Source organism: Caenorhabditis remanei, chromosome I, assembly GCF_010183535.1.
Source record: "Caenorhabditis remanei strain PX506 chromosome I, whole genome shotgun sequence".
Classification (NCBI taxonomy): Eukaryota; Metazoa; Nematoda; class Chromadorea; order Rhabditida; family Rhabditidae; genus Caenorhabditis; species Caenorhabditis remanei.
In genome coordinates, this window is record NC_071328.1 from 5035435 (window position 1) to 5050397 (window position 14963).

At 37.3% G+C, this 14963-nt stretch overlaps 5 protein-coding genes across 5 annotated transcripts; 1 reads left to right on the plus strand and 4 right to left on the minus strand.

Annotated features, from left to right (window-relative positions):
• Positions 1–4652: 4652 nt before the first annotated feature.
• GCK72_000826 (uncharacterized protein) lies at positions 4653–5793 on the plus strand (the record flags this gene model as incomplete). The annotated part of the gene is made up of 3 exons (XM_053722701.1): positions 4653–4747; positions 4790–5581; positions 5637–5793. 3 exons carry the CDS (start codon positions 4653–4655, stop codon positions 5791–5793), a joined length of 1044 nt encoding a protein of 347 aa, XP_053591346.1.
• A 1113-nt stretch (positions 5794–6906) lies between these two features.
• GCK72_000827 (uncharacterized protein) lies at positions 6907–9473 on the minus strand (the record flags this gene model as incomplete). The annotated part of the gene is made up of 11 exons (XM_053722702.1): positions 6907–7009; positions 7054–7276; positions 7328–7442; positions 7500–7582; positions 7628–7683; positions 7730–7852; positions 7899–8105; positions 8235–8691; positions 8740–8830; positions 8876–9085; positions 9384–9473. 11 exons carry the CDS (start codon positions 9471–9473, stop codon positions 6907–6909), a joined length of 1758 nt encoding a protein of 585 aa, XP_053591347.1.
• Positions 9474–10274: 801 nt separating this feature from the next.
• GCK72_000828 (uncharacterized protein) lies at positions 10275–11181 on the minus strand (the record flags this gene model as incomplete). The annotated part of the gene is made up of 3 exons (XM_003109196.2): positions 10275–10550; positions 10909–11096; positions 11145–11181. The coding sequence occupies 3 exons, from the start codon at positions 11179–11181 to the stop codon at positions 10275–10277; spliced, it is 501 nt and encodes a 166-aa protein (XP_003109244.2).
• Positions 11182–13065: 1884 nt separating this feature from the next.
• Positions 13066–14061, minus strand: GCK72_000829 (uncharacterized protein; the record flags this gene model as incomplete). The annotated part of the gene is made up of 3 exons (XM_053722703.1): positions 13066–13180; positions 13566–13877; positions 13925–14061. The coding sequence occupies 3 exons, from the start codon at positions 14059–14061 to the stop codon at positions 13066–13068; spliced, it is 564 nt and encodes a 187-aa protein (XP_053591348.1).
• A 41-nt stretch (positions 14062–14102) lies between these two features.
• Positions 14103–14877, minus strand: GCK72_000830 (uncharacterized protein; the record flags this gene model as incomplete). Its single annotated transcript, XM_053722704.1, has 2 exons — positions 14103–14199; positions 14519–14877. The coding sequence occupies 2 exons, from the start codon at positions 14875–14877 to the stop codon at positions 14103–14105; spliced, it is 456 nt and encodes a 151-aa protein (XP_053591349.1).
• Between the last annotated feature and the right edge of the window lie 86 nt (positions 14878–14963).

Genomic DNA, 14963 nt, shown 5'->3' on the forward strand with positions numbered 1-14963 from the left:
GTAGCGTAGACCAGTGACATACTGAAAATAGTTTTTCTGATCTGAATTCTCACTTCTTCAATGTTTCAATAACTTCTTATAGACTGATTTACTTCAAAATGACTAAAATTTTCATCTATTTCCACTCACTCTCGATAAGATTCAATCGGAAAGTCTATCGGAAGTGACAGCACAAATCCAACTAATGGAATGTAGACACACGTCAGATTGGAATACGGCGGGATTCCAAAACGAGCACTTTCTTGTTTCGCGATAGCAGTCAGCATCATCGGCATGTTCTCGTAAGTATCTCGTACTGAAAAAAGAGAGTTTGAGAAGTTTTTTATTCAAAAAATTAGTGGTTACATCTGTCCAAATCCTCATCAATTCCCGGCATCACTGTCACCCTTCCCTGGATTTTTGACTCGGCGAAGTTGATCTGAAATGAGAATAGGACAAAATTTTGAGAATGATGACACATTTGGGGTTCCGCCGACTTTTGGTCATTTCATGCATGTTATTTAGGCACTTCAAGAATAAAAGGTTGTTTTTCTTACAAGAAAAGGTCATGGAGTCAGTTTGGAGTTATGGGACGTGACCTATATAATCGGAAAGCTGAGAAAACTATGATTCCAAATATATTTTCAGTTTTTGCCCTCGACGCATGGTATTGGAGAAAAACAAGATCAAAGTTCGGAAAAATACAGATTTTTACCGAAAATTGCAATTGCAAAAATTTAACGTGTCAGAAAGGTGTCATTTTTCAGAACTTTGACCTTGTTTTTCTCCAATACAATGCGTCGAGGGCAAAAACTGAAAATATATTTGGAACCAGCGTTTTCTCATTTTCCAACGATATAAGTCACGTCACATAACTCCAAGCTGACTCCATGGCCTTCCATAGTAGGAAAACTTATTAAAAGTGGCAAAATTGTGTAAAATTTCGTGAGTTTTCGAGAAAAAAACAAAGAAAAATAAACAGAAACATTTAAAAAGGGTGAAATAACACTAACAATCGATCCAGTGATGATAGCGACTTCTGACACTTCTCGAAGCAACGAATTGTCAACGGACAGCTCACTCGATATCTGAAAAGTTAGTTTTTCGTTTCAAAACAAATGAAAAATGAAACTCTTCTACCGGCGTCTGTCTGATAATATGAACAATTTCCACCAATGCATTGACCGTCGACACGAAGCATTCCCAATGTATGAGCTTCGCAGTTCCACTTTGAAATCGTTGGAATACATTCTGAAATTTATATTTTTTAATTGGAACTTCTTTCAAATTTCGAAATACATTCAGCGCTTTAACTCTTCCCAAAATTGATGCAACTTTCGAAGTGACTTCCGCATTCCAGTCTTGCTTGAAATAATGAACACATTTCTGCCTCGAAACGAGGATTTCTCGATCTGTCGTGGGGTTTCTGAACCATTTACGAAGACATTTCTTCCCAACAGTCGATCGACATCGATCGATTAACGAGTAGAGTGATTTGTTTTGTCCGGTACTTTTCTGAAAGTTTGGGTTAGTTTTAAGAGAAAACAACACAAAAACTGAATAATTGGGTCACAAATTAAAAGGTTTTCAACAAATTTATTCAAAAAGTTATTTCGAATTTCCACCTTGCTCTCCACTTCTTTCGGCAAAATGTCCAGCGCTTGAATCGTGTTATAGTCGATATCCACGAGATTTTCTCTGAAATAATTTTAAATTTATCGAAAAAATAAATATTTTAACAAACAGAGTAATAGTTTTGATCGATTTAATCGGCGGACTGACTGTCAACGGTTCACTCTCTACACCAAGACGAGTCTCATCTAGAAATAGAAGTAGAGCGCCGAAGGATCTCATCTGGAAAAACAATTATTTGCAAGAATAAAGATTTTTAAAAATCACCATATTAACAGCTTCAATGTCGAATCTCATCGTGACAATCGTATATTTCTCTTCTTCAGTCATTTTGTTATCTTCAGATCCAACCAACATTTTCAGTCGTTCCAACGCTCTCGGCATTTCTGAAAATTAAGAAAAATTTAAAGAAAATTTAACATTTTCTGTAAAAATTACTGAAGAAATTATTGGGAAGTTTGCAGAGTGTCGCCGGCGGGCCCTCGAAATCATCATCGTCCATGTCGTCTGTTTCGTCTTCTGGCTGAAAAGTTCTCAATTTTTCTGGAAAATTCTATCAGAATTCCCACGTCATCAGTCGAATACGCCATGGAAGCATCCCACGTCGGAATCGTATCATCTGTGGACTCTTCAGTCGTGTTTTTGTCCAGTTTTTGGTGTGTTGCATCTAGAAAATTAGACAACTTTGTTTAGAAGCAAAACAGCAAAAAACGTACAACGAGAACTCAACAATTTGATAAATTCCAGATCTTGACTTCGGTTGGCAATGATTATCGTCGGTTTCACTTCTTCGATCACTGAAAATTAGAAAAATTAAATTAAACTGGAGTTTTCTTCAAAACTTACATCTTTTCAAATAACTAAACTCGTGATCTTCCGATATATCATTCATTATTCTCACTAGTTGACTCGATTGCTCATAGAAAGCAGCTCCGAGCATATTCTGACCGAAAGAGAGACTCAAAACCGTCTCATCTCGGAACTCTTTCGGATTCATTGGCATGTCTGAAAAAATAATAGTTTTTCGCTGAAATTAATCTAAAAAAAACCTTTAAACGCATCATTATCGAGTCCATTCCGAAAACGGTCTTCTCGAGGCAGCGAAATCGCCGTCAGACCTGTCCCTCGCCCTCTTCCTCGACTTTTCCCTCGACCACGAAAGTAATTCCCACGTTTTGAGTTGTAATAACGCCAAGTGGACATCTTACTGAAAATGCTTAAGATTTTTTTTTAATTTGCACACTTTATGAACGATTGAAAGTCTAAAATAGTTGAAACATTTCAGAAAAAAAAATTCCAGTTGAACGCTGTGCGATATTTCGTAAATTGAGGCGATACTGTAGGCACACCGTGACGGAAAAATGCACTCAAGAAATCTGCGAAATTTGTTCGAGATGAAAATGAAATACCGTAAATACTGTATTATAACGGCATGCCGTTATATTTTTCAACTGCCTCCGAGAGAAATTTTGTGATTTCAGAAACTCATTAAAATTAAACGAAAAAAACTTTTTTGGGCGTTCTATTTGCAGATCTAGAAGTGACCAAACACGGTGCTTCTAATCAGAACCAGTAAAAAACACTGGTATAATCATATTATTGAGTTCTGAGTATAGATGGGGTGCCGTTATAATACAGGTGCCGTTCTATTACAGGTGCCGTTATAATACAGTATTTACGGTATGTTTTATTAAATGAAGACATAAATGTTTTCCCAATAGCGAAAAGGTTTAATTATATATTTAAAGTTTATCGTCAATATAAATTAATCCATATCGCTATAGGGAAAAACATTTATGGCTGTTAGAAATGAAAAAATAAAACTTTGTCGAAGAGCCTGTTCAAAAAAATATTCAGTGATCGTGATTTGAATGAATTTTCAGCGAAAAACATGTAAAAAAACTGAATATAATTAAGACCAATTACACGAATTCAACAGGATCTCATGATTTCGTTTTTCATGGGATGTATTATAAATTCGCAACTCAACGCCGCATGCCTTTAAAGGCGCAGGGACTTTTTGCGAAATGGTCCTGCCACGTCACGGGGAGAGGAAGTGGCGCATTTCTCGTGCAGCTTCTCGCAGTTTAATCTATGAAAGAATTATCGCTTTGTAATAATTAATGTTCAAATTAAATATTTTTTTCTCGAAATTGCTTTATTTTTCTCTATTGATTGAACTGAAATAAAGATTTGTTGATATTTTTCTGTTTTATTTTGGTTTGAAACGGTAAGAGGAGCGTCCCTCTGTCATTTTTTCGTTCTCTTTCAGGTGATTAGCTGATGATTAAACGAATAGCTGATGATTAAACAACTCTTTTCCTGTAAAATTGCAAATAGAAACATAAACAATTGTGGCATTCAATTAAATAAAACTTTATGATTTTTTTGATAGGATTCTAGCACAATATATCGGTAAGTACCAGATATCATGTTTTCCCAAAACAGCTTGGCTTGTTTTGATTCTGTTTCTCATTATCGTTTGTGATATCCAGTTGTCTTCATCTTAGAAACTAAACTACTGAAAAGGAAGAGGATCATAGGGATCAATATGAATGTCCCAGTGACAAAACTACCCTTCCCACCGTATTCCCCGCATCAAATCACTCCAGAGACCCACTTCCCCCCGTCAATTTCGGTGTTTTGACCCAGTTTCCCATTTTTCAGAATATGTGCCCCGGTGGCCGAGCGGTCAAAGGCGTGAGACTTATGATCTCATTGGTGAAAACCAATCGCGGGTTCGAATCCCGCCCGGGGCAATAACTTTTTTGCTTTTTTCAAATTGATTTTTGGTGGAAAACTGTTGTAAATCCATTTTTTCTGCTAGTTCCCTCATTCCAATACTTTCATAAAACTTCCGTTGTATTGCCATCCTAGTTCAATAAACTGTTATATCCTGAACTACTCAATTCAAATGTTTCTTTCATTCTTTTGTTATTCTTTTGATCTTATGAAAACGCGACGCACACGCAACGCGATACTGCTGTCGATGAGTTTATTGATTGTGTACTAGATAGATCATACACTAACATAATCTAATTATGGATGCCGTTCAAGTTTCGAAACCGCTTCGTATTTTAAAACTTCCTTACGTTGCACTGAGAAATATAATAATGAATTTGGATCAACTGGAAGTGTAAGTTCATTCTTTTTTTCTAATTTGAAGGTTTTTGTTCAGACTCGATTTCTCGTTCATTTCGAAAAAATGTCGATCGATCATCAAATCTACAAAGTTTGCGAACTTCACTGTTAAACTCAATATGCAAACAGCTCAATGTCCTTTCGCTTTCATTCGAGAAAGGAAGACAATATGCGAATTCTCTACGGAAATCTTGAAAACCCGAAATAGATACATGAACGGAGGAAGAATTGCCTTGAGTCAATATTCAAATGATGGAGAAGGGATTTGCATTGAGTGTGCTAAAATATGGGGAGATTATATATGTGATATATTCCGAATTGATATTGATACTCTTGATTTGGAACCAAATCAATCTGTAGAGAAAATGATATCGATCGCAGAGTGGCTGAACAAACGTCAGTCTAGTTTGAGGTGCTGTTACTTTTATGGAACTGAAACCAATAGTGATAGTCTTGATCGCTTTTTCGAAACAGCTGATTTTTCGATACAAAAGTTGGTTCTCCTACTGAATCAGACTTATAAAATAAGCCCTTTGAGTCCCAAGATTTTGAATGTTAATTGTTTGTGGGCGAGCAGTAAAAACTGGCGGCATCTTATTGATTGGATTACTGTAGAACATATACTGGCTTCCAACTGTGTGACTTTATGGATAGAAGCGAGCTCATTTCATGAAAATGATCTAAACCGATTCATAAAAGGATGGTTGAATGGAAACAACCCAACCATGGAGTTTTTCCATGTGATCGTTAAACGACTTGATCCTGATCTTCTCTTCGACGGAATTAGATATGAAGAGAAGGATAATTCTCTGATAAGAAACTACGATTGGTGAGTTTTATTATATTGATCTCAAATCATTTCTATTCGTATTTATATTTTTCAGTAAAGCCGTTGGTGTTCAATACGAATTCAAAGGAGGATTTGACATACGCCGGAGTGATGGCAGAGTTGCGACACTTCAGCAAAAAACTCATCTACAAAATCCATGTCAAATCTATCATTTTGCGATGATTGTCTGGCCTAATGTTATATCTATGTAAAAACTGTAAATATACTATACAGTACTGCTCATGAGGTTAACAACTCTGGCAGTTTCCAGTAGAAAATGATCAACATTGACAGTGTAATTCGGTGTTACCTGCTAGTTCGAGGAATTTTATTTTGTATGGGCTGAACAGAGCAAAAATAGTTCATCATTTTTGTGGTTGCCCATTTTTTTGTAGGAATACTACTTTGAAAGTTATAGGTCATCAAAGCCATTACTCCCAGAAACCGACTTATTTCAGTGCAAATTAGCGGCACTTTGGAGCTTTTCACTTTGACAATCTGTAACTTTAAAGATAGGTTTCCTACAAAAAATTATCATTTAAAAAAATGATGTGCTATTTTTATTCTGTTCAACCCATACAAAATTGAGTTTATCGGACAATCAAGTGACACCGAAATACACTATCAAACTTAGTCATTTTCCACTGAAAAAGAAACAAAATGTATATCGCTTGTAATAACTTTCTGATAATCCAATAAATTTTATGTTATATCATTCTTCACAAAAGAGTAGTTTCTTGAACTCCGCCTGTGAAGCTTTTCTTAAAATTTGATTAAAACTTTGAGGCGTCTGATATTTTATGAAAATTCTGACTCGATGTACTCTATGATATCTTTGTTGATGTACGCTATGGTCATAACTTCTCGATGTACCTTCTGATTTAAATGTGCCTTATGATCACGATGTATATTTTTCAGTGTATCCTCGGATTATAGACCTGGACTATTTGAAAGAAGCGTATAGATCAATGAAAAATTTTAGTAAAAAAATATATTTAAGTGAAATTCATGCTTTCGCCATCTCGAATTCCTTTAAAAACTGATTCAATACATTTTGTGATCTAATCAATTCGAAGACCTCCTTCCAAGCTTTCATTCAGTTTCAAGTCCCGATTCATCTCCACTGGCCTAGACAATCAGTGTTGATTTCAGTTTCAGTTTCAGTTAAACAACACATAAATTTCAAATTATAATTTCTTTATTTTCATTATTATTATTAGTTACCAGTTAGGCTGGTTACAAAAAATTATTGGCATTATTAAACGAGTAAGAGACAATTCGATATCCAGACAAACTGCAGTTGCTGGTTCTTTCCTGCTGAGTTCTCATCCTTGTTTCACATTCTTAATGTCCATCTTCTTCACCGACAGTTTTGGATATTTGCCACAAATGTACATCATATGAGAGAAGTACTCGTCATTACTATAACTGAAATCACAAAAATGTTTTCGAGTCACAATCAAATTGCTTACTGTGTGTGGAAGGCAACAACATCAGAACGGAATGAAATCGAATCTTCACCGCAATCATCTCTCCAATCATAACCTATATGATTGAAATAGTTCAAAAAGTGCGTATTTCTTGAAACTCCTGAATCCCAACTGGCTTTATATATAGGATCTGTACAGTCTTCTTTGCAGGGAACAGTTCCTCCAAGCCAGAAGTGATCGCCATATCCTGGTTTACCTTGACCAACTGGAAACATTTCCAAACAGGAATAAATAAAATGGTCTGAGATACACTCACATTCCTTTTGCACATACTTAAACTCCTCCTCATTCTCAAATCCAGTCAATGCAGCGTTCATATTCAAGCAGGCCCTTTTAGCTTCAGATAATGTCACCTGCTTTTCTGTGTAGATCTATAAATATGAGGAATCATTTTAGATTTCAGTTTTATTTTTCTGTGTGAGACTTACGTAATGACAGAATTTTGTTGTCTTCGATCGATATGCAGTGATCCAACCTGGCTCACAATCATCGTATTCATAAGAGAAGGAATCTGAAACATAATAAAATTTTGTCTCATTTTCAATTTCAAACTTACGAAGAGAACAAAGAGCAGGTGCTCGCATAGCAGCCATTGATGGTAGACGTGCTTTTCTAAATAAAAATTTGAAATAAATGAAAAGAAAGGTTTGAAACTAACGGATGGAAACTGAAACTGAAAGCTTTACAGAAGGCATTACTGGTTTGGTGAACAGTGGAGTAGACAGACAGCAAGGTGTCTGTGGCGAAGTCCCAATCTTTGTAAGTCGTTTTCTCGCAGCCACTGAAATATAAATCTAGTTATTTTGCTGAGAAGTAAGCGAACTTACTCATTCTTATAGGCACTTGTTAGATGGAAACGATGATCCGTCAATTGACTTTTAACTGTATCAAACTCTTCTTGAATGGAAGCCATTGGATGACTGTCAACACTAAGAATGTTTCCAATCGCTTGACATCTCTCACGGATATTTTTGGTATCGAATGTTTCAGCTAGCTTTCCTTTCCGATTTTCTCTCAGGTCAGTTTGTTCGATTCTGTATTAATCTTATTTTTATTGAAAAACTGTACTGAATTCGCGGAGTATCGCCTTTCAACCATAGTTTTCGTGTGAGCAACGATACTCAGTAAGTGTCACGATCTAAGAATAACTAAGAATAACTTACGTCATGTAACTAGAAGTAGCAAAACTCGCACCATTCGTCGTCACGTGAATCGGATAAACCTCACTGTATAACTCAGCCATCAAATACATTTCAGCCATCGTCATTGGTGGAGAGTACTCACAAATAACCTCACGTTTCAACTCGGGCTTTATCATTAAAACAACGCCCTTTCTTGAATCATACTTGTATGCACCGTTCATGATCAGAATAGGTTTCAATCCTTTTCCTGCATGCAACTCTTCCATTTCAGGTGCGCTAACCCATGCATCATTGAAAATTAAATCTCCAATATAGGTTGAAAGGTGGCCATCGTAGTATTCAGCAATTCTAGTCTTAAATTCTGGTTTATGTTGAAGACAGTAATCCTCAGCTTCAGTGTAATTCTTTGCAGCGGCAAAAACTTTGTAGCACTTGTTTCTCATTTGAAACCATCCAATCTCGCATTTCAAGTTGATTTCTAAAGTTTTATTGTTTCCTTTGTTCAACAAATCAATTAGATACTTACGGAAAGTGCAGAAAGTTCCTCCTTTAGGATTGACAGAGGCTTTAATAATGTGATACGGGATTCTGCTAGTACAGAAGTCCATTGCATGCGACTGGAATTTGAAATTAACTTGTGATCTGAAAGTTGTTCAACTCACATCGTCTTTCACCCAAGTCGAGGAACTCGCTTCACATTTGTATCCCTTTTGAACATTGTTGACATCGACAGGCTTGATCGTTCCTTGAAAGACGTAACAATATTGGAGCGCACTGTGGTCAATGTCTTCTTTTTCATAGAGAGGATAGTAGGCAGAAAAACCTTCTTTTTCAGCGGAACAAACCGACAGAAGACAGAAAAGGACGATTATCTGGAAATAATGAAGAAATGTGAGTGCAGTTTTTTATTATGTTCCGTAGTAGCATTATCATTTCAGGATCTGGATTTTCACGCCTATCTGAGACCTCTAGATAAGAGCACCATTCCTAATAATGCCGTCATGGAACCACCCCTAATCAGAACCATCCGAATCAGAACTGGTGCCGAACAAAACGTTGGTGAAACGTTGAATTGATTTGACGGTAAGGATTTGCAATGATCCTCATTCAGGGCCAGTTCCGATTCGAACAAGCAGAGGCAACACTATCCCGCAACTGAAATTTCCTTACTTTCATCATCCTTATCTCAATTGCTCGCTTTCCACGATTCTTTTGTTGAGATGTTTGATTGAAGTTGATAGGCAGGAGGCGGTTGCTCATACTGACTGATTTTACCTCAGGTTTCGCTTCTTTTGTACTGTCTGATTTGCCACGTAAACGAGGTTAGCGGGTTTCGAGGTTTTGGGTGTAGGTTACGTGTTTTTTTTTCATTTTCACCCACTGTGAATATAAAAAAGAATGTGGAAAGTTGAATTTAGTTCACGTTGCCAAAAAAATTAATCTTGGAAAAAAAAAATTTCACAGTAAGAAGTGAATATTGATTGTACATATCTTACAAGGAAAGTCCGTGGGCTGTCCACTTTCAAACGAGTCAAGAGTTTGACACCTGATACTTTCGAGCCGGTAGATTCCAAATATGAAATAAAAGTTTGCTAGATCCTTCTGTCAACCGAGTTATGAGCCGTCAAACTTCTCCTATTGTTAAGCTTTTTTTGCTTGACACGCGGTCTGCCGGAATGTCTAACCAAACACATCCCCTAGTTTTTCTACGATCGCTGTTGTAAGGGTTATAACCCGCTTGACGACTCATAACTCGGCTCACACAAAGATTTAGCGGAATTTTATTTCAGATTCGGGATCTACTGACTTGAAAGCCAAATTCTTGACTAGTTTACTAGTTGAAAGCAAAATTCTTGACTAGTTTGACTTCCGTTATTAAACGGTGCTTCAGCAAACATGTACAAGGAAGATCTGGCGCACCTTCTGCGCGAATAAAAGGAATTGTCTCGGTTTTTCATACTGTGCTCTACCGGAAGGAAGAAGGAGGCAAAAGTTAACTTTGATAGAGCGAAGTTGAAAGAACTGTGCAGCCATTTCAACTAAAAAGAACCCATAAAATCTTTATTTCTCATTCCGCAAGAAAGCCAAATAACTATCAATAAAAGTGTCCACATTTACAGTTTTATGTCTGAAATGCTCTCCATCAATTATACAATCTCCGCATAGTGCTTGACTCCGAATCTTCTCACAAATCGCTTTCGCTTCACTCTCAGATACTTCTTCCACTTCCAAATGTTTTGGAGCAGCACCTGAATTCAAACAACAGTCACGACAGATGCGGAGTCTCTTGGCTGGTTGGTGGCATTCACTGCATTGTTTCATTTCTACATCGCTTTTCTGAAAATAGTGAACAATAGGAAACATCATGGGTTACGGTATTGCTGATCGTTAGTCAGAAGAGTTTCGGCGGCTGGGATTCCTAGTACCCCGTTTTCCTCATTTCCTTATATCTTCTACGATTAGCAATCCTCCCTATCCCACTTCAATTCTCTTTTACACTTTTTTCAAAGTGTCTGCTTCTCTTCTCTTTTTCCCTTTTTGCTTTTCAAATGCTCATAACTTCTTAGCCTTTCACCCTTTTGAAAAATAACCAACTAACAAAATGTAGGACATTTATTTTTCTACATTTTACTAGTGGACTATTTCCTTGTACCTTCCTTATTTTTTGAAATAAACGCGATTTAAAACTACTCACCTCTTCATTTTTTCCAAACACAAAATTCGAGAACTGTATCAAATCCCACAATTGCTTATTCACATGTTTCACAGCAAAAGCTTCTTTTCGATTACAATGCGGACATCTTGATGACATCATTGATAGACGACATCTATCGCATATCGTATGTCCACAGGTACCAATGCAAGGCACTTGATCTTTTGAATCTGAAAATGAAGTCGATTGTCAGAAGGAGCGCACTTGCAGACACTTACCGTAATCATCGTAACAAATACCACAGTCAACAACCATCTTGCTCATAGAAATGTATGTCTAGACAGACAACTAGACTGCAAACATTTCTGGTTTATATCACAAAACAAGAGTGAGGAAGAGGGGAGTCTGAGGAATGTCTTTTTCTATAAAACATCGTAACTATGAGGAATAAATAAGAGAGAGGGTTTGAGGGTCTGACAGGTTCCCGCCCATTTCAATTCGTAGTCTTTCGTGGAAAATATTTAACTGATAACGAGGAACTTTTGACAGGTTGTTTGACAGTCGATTCCGAATTAGAAAAAATGATTTCGATAAAAAAGTATCTGAGGAATCTCGAATCGTAGACGGAGCTCGGTGACTGCTTACGATACTCTCGAGTCATTTTTCCAGATAAATTTTCTGAAACTTTTACCGTTGAAGATGTATCAACAGCCTGATCAAATTGGGAGCTAATTTGTAGCTGACAACTTTATGCAATTTATCTCTCTGAAGAGATTTCCGGTGAAGAATGCATAGCCTGAAGTTAACCCTGAATGTTCATCTATATAGTAAAAATTTTGTGTACGAGAGCTCCCTGGAGAGATAGATTATTGCTTACGGTATCTGTCGTCCAATCGATTAAAATGTGTTTATACATAGAAATACCAAATCAGAGGCTTGGTTTTCGTAACTGCCAATTTTTTGCATTAGCCCTCTCTGAAAAGTAAAGATCAGCAAAGTAATTTTCCACACGAATCACCGTACATCAGTGGAAACTGTGAAAAAAGTAGATCATACTTTCCACAGAGGTATCGTACCAAGAAAATACTGTAAAGCTTCCAAGAACAAATGCATTTCTTCGTCCATTCTATCACTCTACCTAACTATCAACTTTGAAGCTGCAGATTTTCGGTCGATCATACCACGAGGATGTTTCCACAACAGCGCTCCATCGAAATCTTTTCAGTTTCGGTAGGGCGCGTAACAACCGTATCGTGCTAATACATGGCCAATATATGTAGTGAGTCAAACCGACAAATCTAGGCACCGTGAAACCGTTTCAAAACGTTTTTTTCCAACATGATTCATGATCCGTGGCACGGTGCAAACTCCATTCAACACATTTTTCAGTTTCACAACTCTATCACAAACTTCTCTGATTAACATATTGATCAATTTTTGAGTTTCTGACTCATTTGAACTACAAAACATAAAATGAGTACGATGATGAAAAATAGGAAAATAGGAAATATGAATAAACATGATTATTTCTGGAAAATAAAGGAAAACATCATGGGTTACGGTATTGTTGATCGTAGGCCAGAAGAGTTCAGACGACAGGGATTCCTAGTCTCCCGTCTTCCTCATTTCCTCATAAATTTTACGATTAGCAATCCTCCCCATTCCACTTCAATTCTCTTTCACAATTTTCTAAGACCGCTCGGTCAGTTTAAATTTAATAAATTTAGTCGAGTTCGTTCGATCTGAAATTGTTTAAACTATTAGAAGAGAACATGATATACTAGAATTTTAATCAATTTCAGAAATTTATTTTTTTTAAACCAAACAACTACATGAAAGGCAATAAAACATAACGATAATCAGGTAAAATAAGTAAAACGGAGATTAACTCAATATTTGAAAGAGTTGCAAGAATATCATGAGTACCACAAGTGACTTTTTGTATTCCGGATGATCTCGATTTCTTTATTTTCTTCTTCCCGGACCATCCCAATAGACTCCAGCAACTGAAAAACATGTTTCATTTTATTTTTACTCCACATTTTTCAGCTTACTTGTCTCATGGTCCAACGCTCACTTTCCTTGATTTTCAGGAGCCCATTAATGACTGCATCGAGATCCGGATTGAAGGTGACCTTCTTGTCAAGCTTCCACCTGTCCGTCGACTTATTGTTCAAGTCCGGAACGCCGGATTTCCAGTTAGAAGCTCCACGAGGACAGCCCCAATCCCCAGCTGTCCACAAGACATGTGTGAGTTTGGTTCAACACCACTTCCGGAGCCATGAAGCCATGGGTCCCGCATAGGGTCCAATCTCTGAAAAAAGGTCAATCGTACAGATTTCATAATTCAATTTCCCAAACACACGGAATTCAGAATACTTCAAACTAGAATTTAGTAACCCGAATTCTAAAAGTCTTCTGTTTTAGAATTCAAAACTCAGAACTCGAAGACCAAAAATTCAAAGCTTGAAATTCGGGATTTAGATTTCAAAACCCCAGAATCTAGAATCCCAAAATCCCAGAATTCAGAAAGCCAGAACTCAGAATTCTTAATTCGATGTTAACATATCATTAGAATAACAGAGAATTTCAAACCCAGAATTGGGAACTCAGAATTCAGAATCCAGAGTTTCAAAATCTAGAATTTAACATTCAGAATCCTAGAATTCGTAAACCTATGATCAGAAGAGATAACTTACTCTTCAAATGTCGAGACCCCGAAGTCCCCCAGCTTGATCGCCTCGTCGCTTCCGAGGAGTATGTTCTCCGGTTTTACATCTCGGTGGATCATTCCTTTCCGGGGGCAATACTGTAGCCCGGTTCCCATACTCTTCATGATCTTTGCAGAGTCGTATCTCTCCAATTTTCCATTCTGTTCCAATACGTCTGCTACACTCACTTCCATCTTCTCGACATTCTCATGAAAAATCCTTGTGGCGTTAAGAAGCTCACGATTGATCACGTATTGATCGGTGTACTTCTTGGATCTCGGAAATGTCTGAAAGTGGTGACTTGAATTATAATAACTTTGAAAAGCTTGACTCACCTTGCTACAAACATCCCATTCTTTTTCGATGTGAACTCTGCCACCGTTCCGAATCCTCCTCTGGCCAGATCTCGAACGAAGCAATAATCATCGATTCTTGAAGTTGGAGTTTCAACAGTTGACTCTTTTGATTTTTCAGAATCTTCCATTTTGGCTTTCAAGAATTTTTCCTTTTGTCGTTTGACCTCCTTCAATGCCCCTGAAGTCCTTTGTCGGATTTGTCATGCTTCTTTCTGTGCTGGTTCTCTTTGTATAGTTTGCGAGCGGCATCCTTCATGCTCGGTGCTCTGAAAAATTATTCTTACTCCAACTTCTTTCGTTAAAATAAAACTCCCAGTAAAAGCAAATTAATAAGAAAAAAAAGAGTGTCCACGAAAAACTGCAGTTTTCAAAAACTGGTTTTTTTCGAAACGATTGCATTTATCTAATTCCAATTTCCTCCCCATTAAAAATTCTTCTACTCATCAATTCTTGAACGCCTCGAGCATCAATTTGAAAACTGAATATCCGGTTTTTCGAGGACGCTCTTTCTATCTCTATGCCCCGCTTTTCGTGGGACTATTTTCGATATCTTAGCTTCTCGACAAGAAATGAAATAATGCTTACCTTGTGTCACCAAATTGAATCCAGACGTTTCCGTCTTGATCGGCAGACGCATACAAATCTCTACGGTATTTTGAGAAGTGAGTTGTAGGGGACTGATGAGCTTGGTATGATATAACATATTTTCCTTTCGGATTATTGTACGCATTCACACCATACACCTCCACACTCGACGATTTCAGCTTGTTGATGACCAGGAAAATATCTTCTGATTCGTTCCCTTCAAGTACTCCACACAATGCGTGAGTCCCCGTGGAGCTCCAAGCGATTCGGAAGTCGTTGTCGAACAGAGCAGCAATATTCTCTGCTCCACAAAATGTGAGACTTTTCAAAGGTTGGTTGAACGAGACTTTGGCTGACATTGCTGAAAGAAGAAGAATTAAATAATAAGACTTCCCGTCTGAGCGACAACATGGACTATCCCCTATCCTTCGGAGGACTCCCTTCT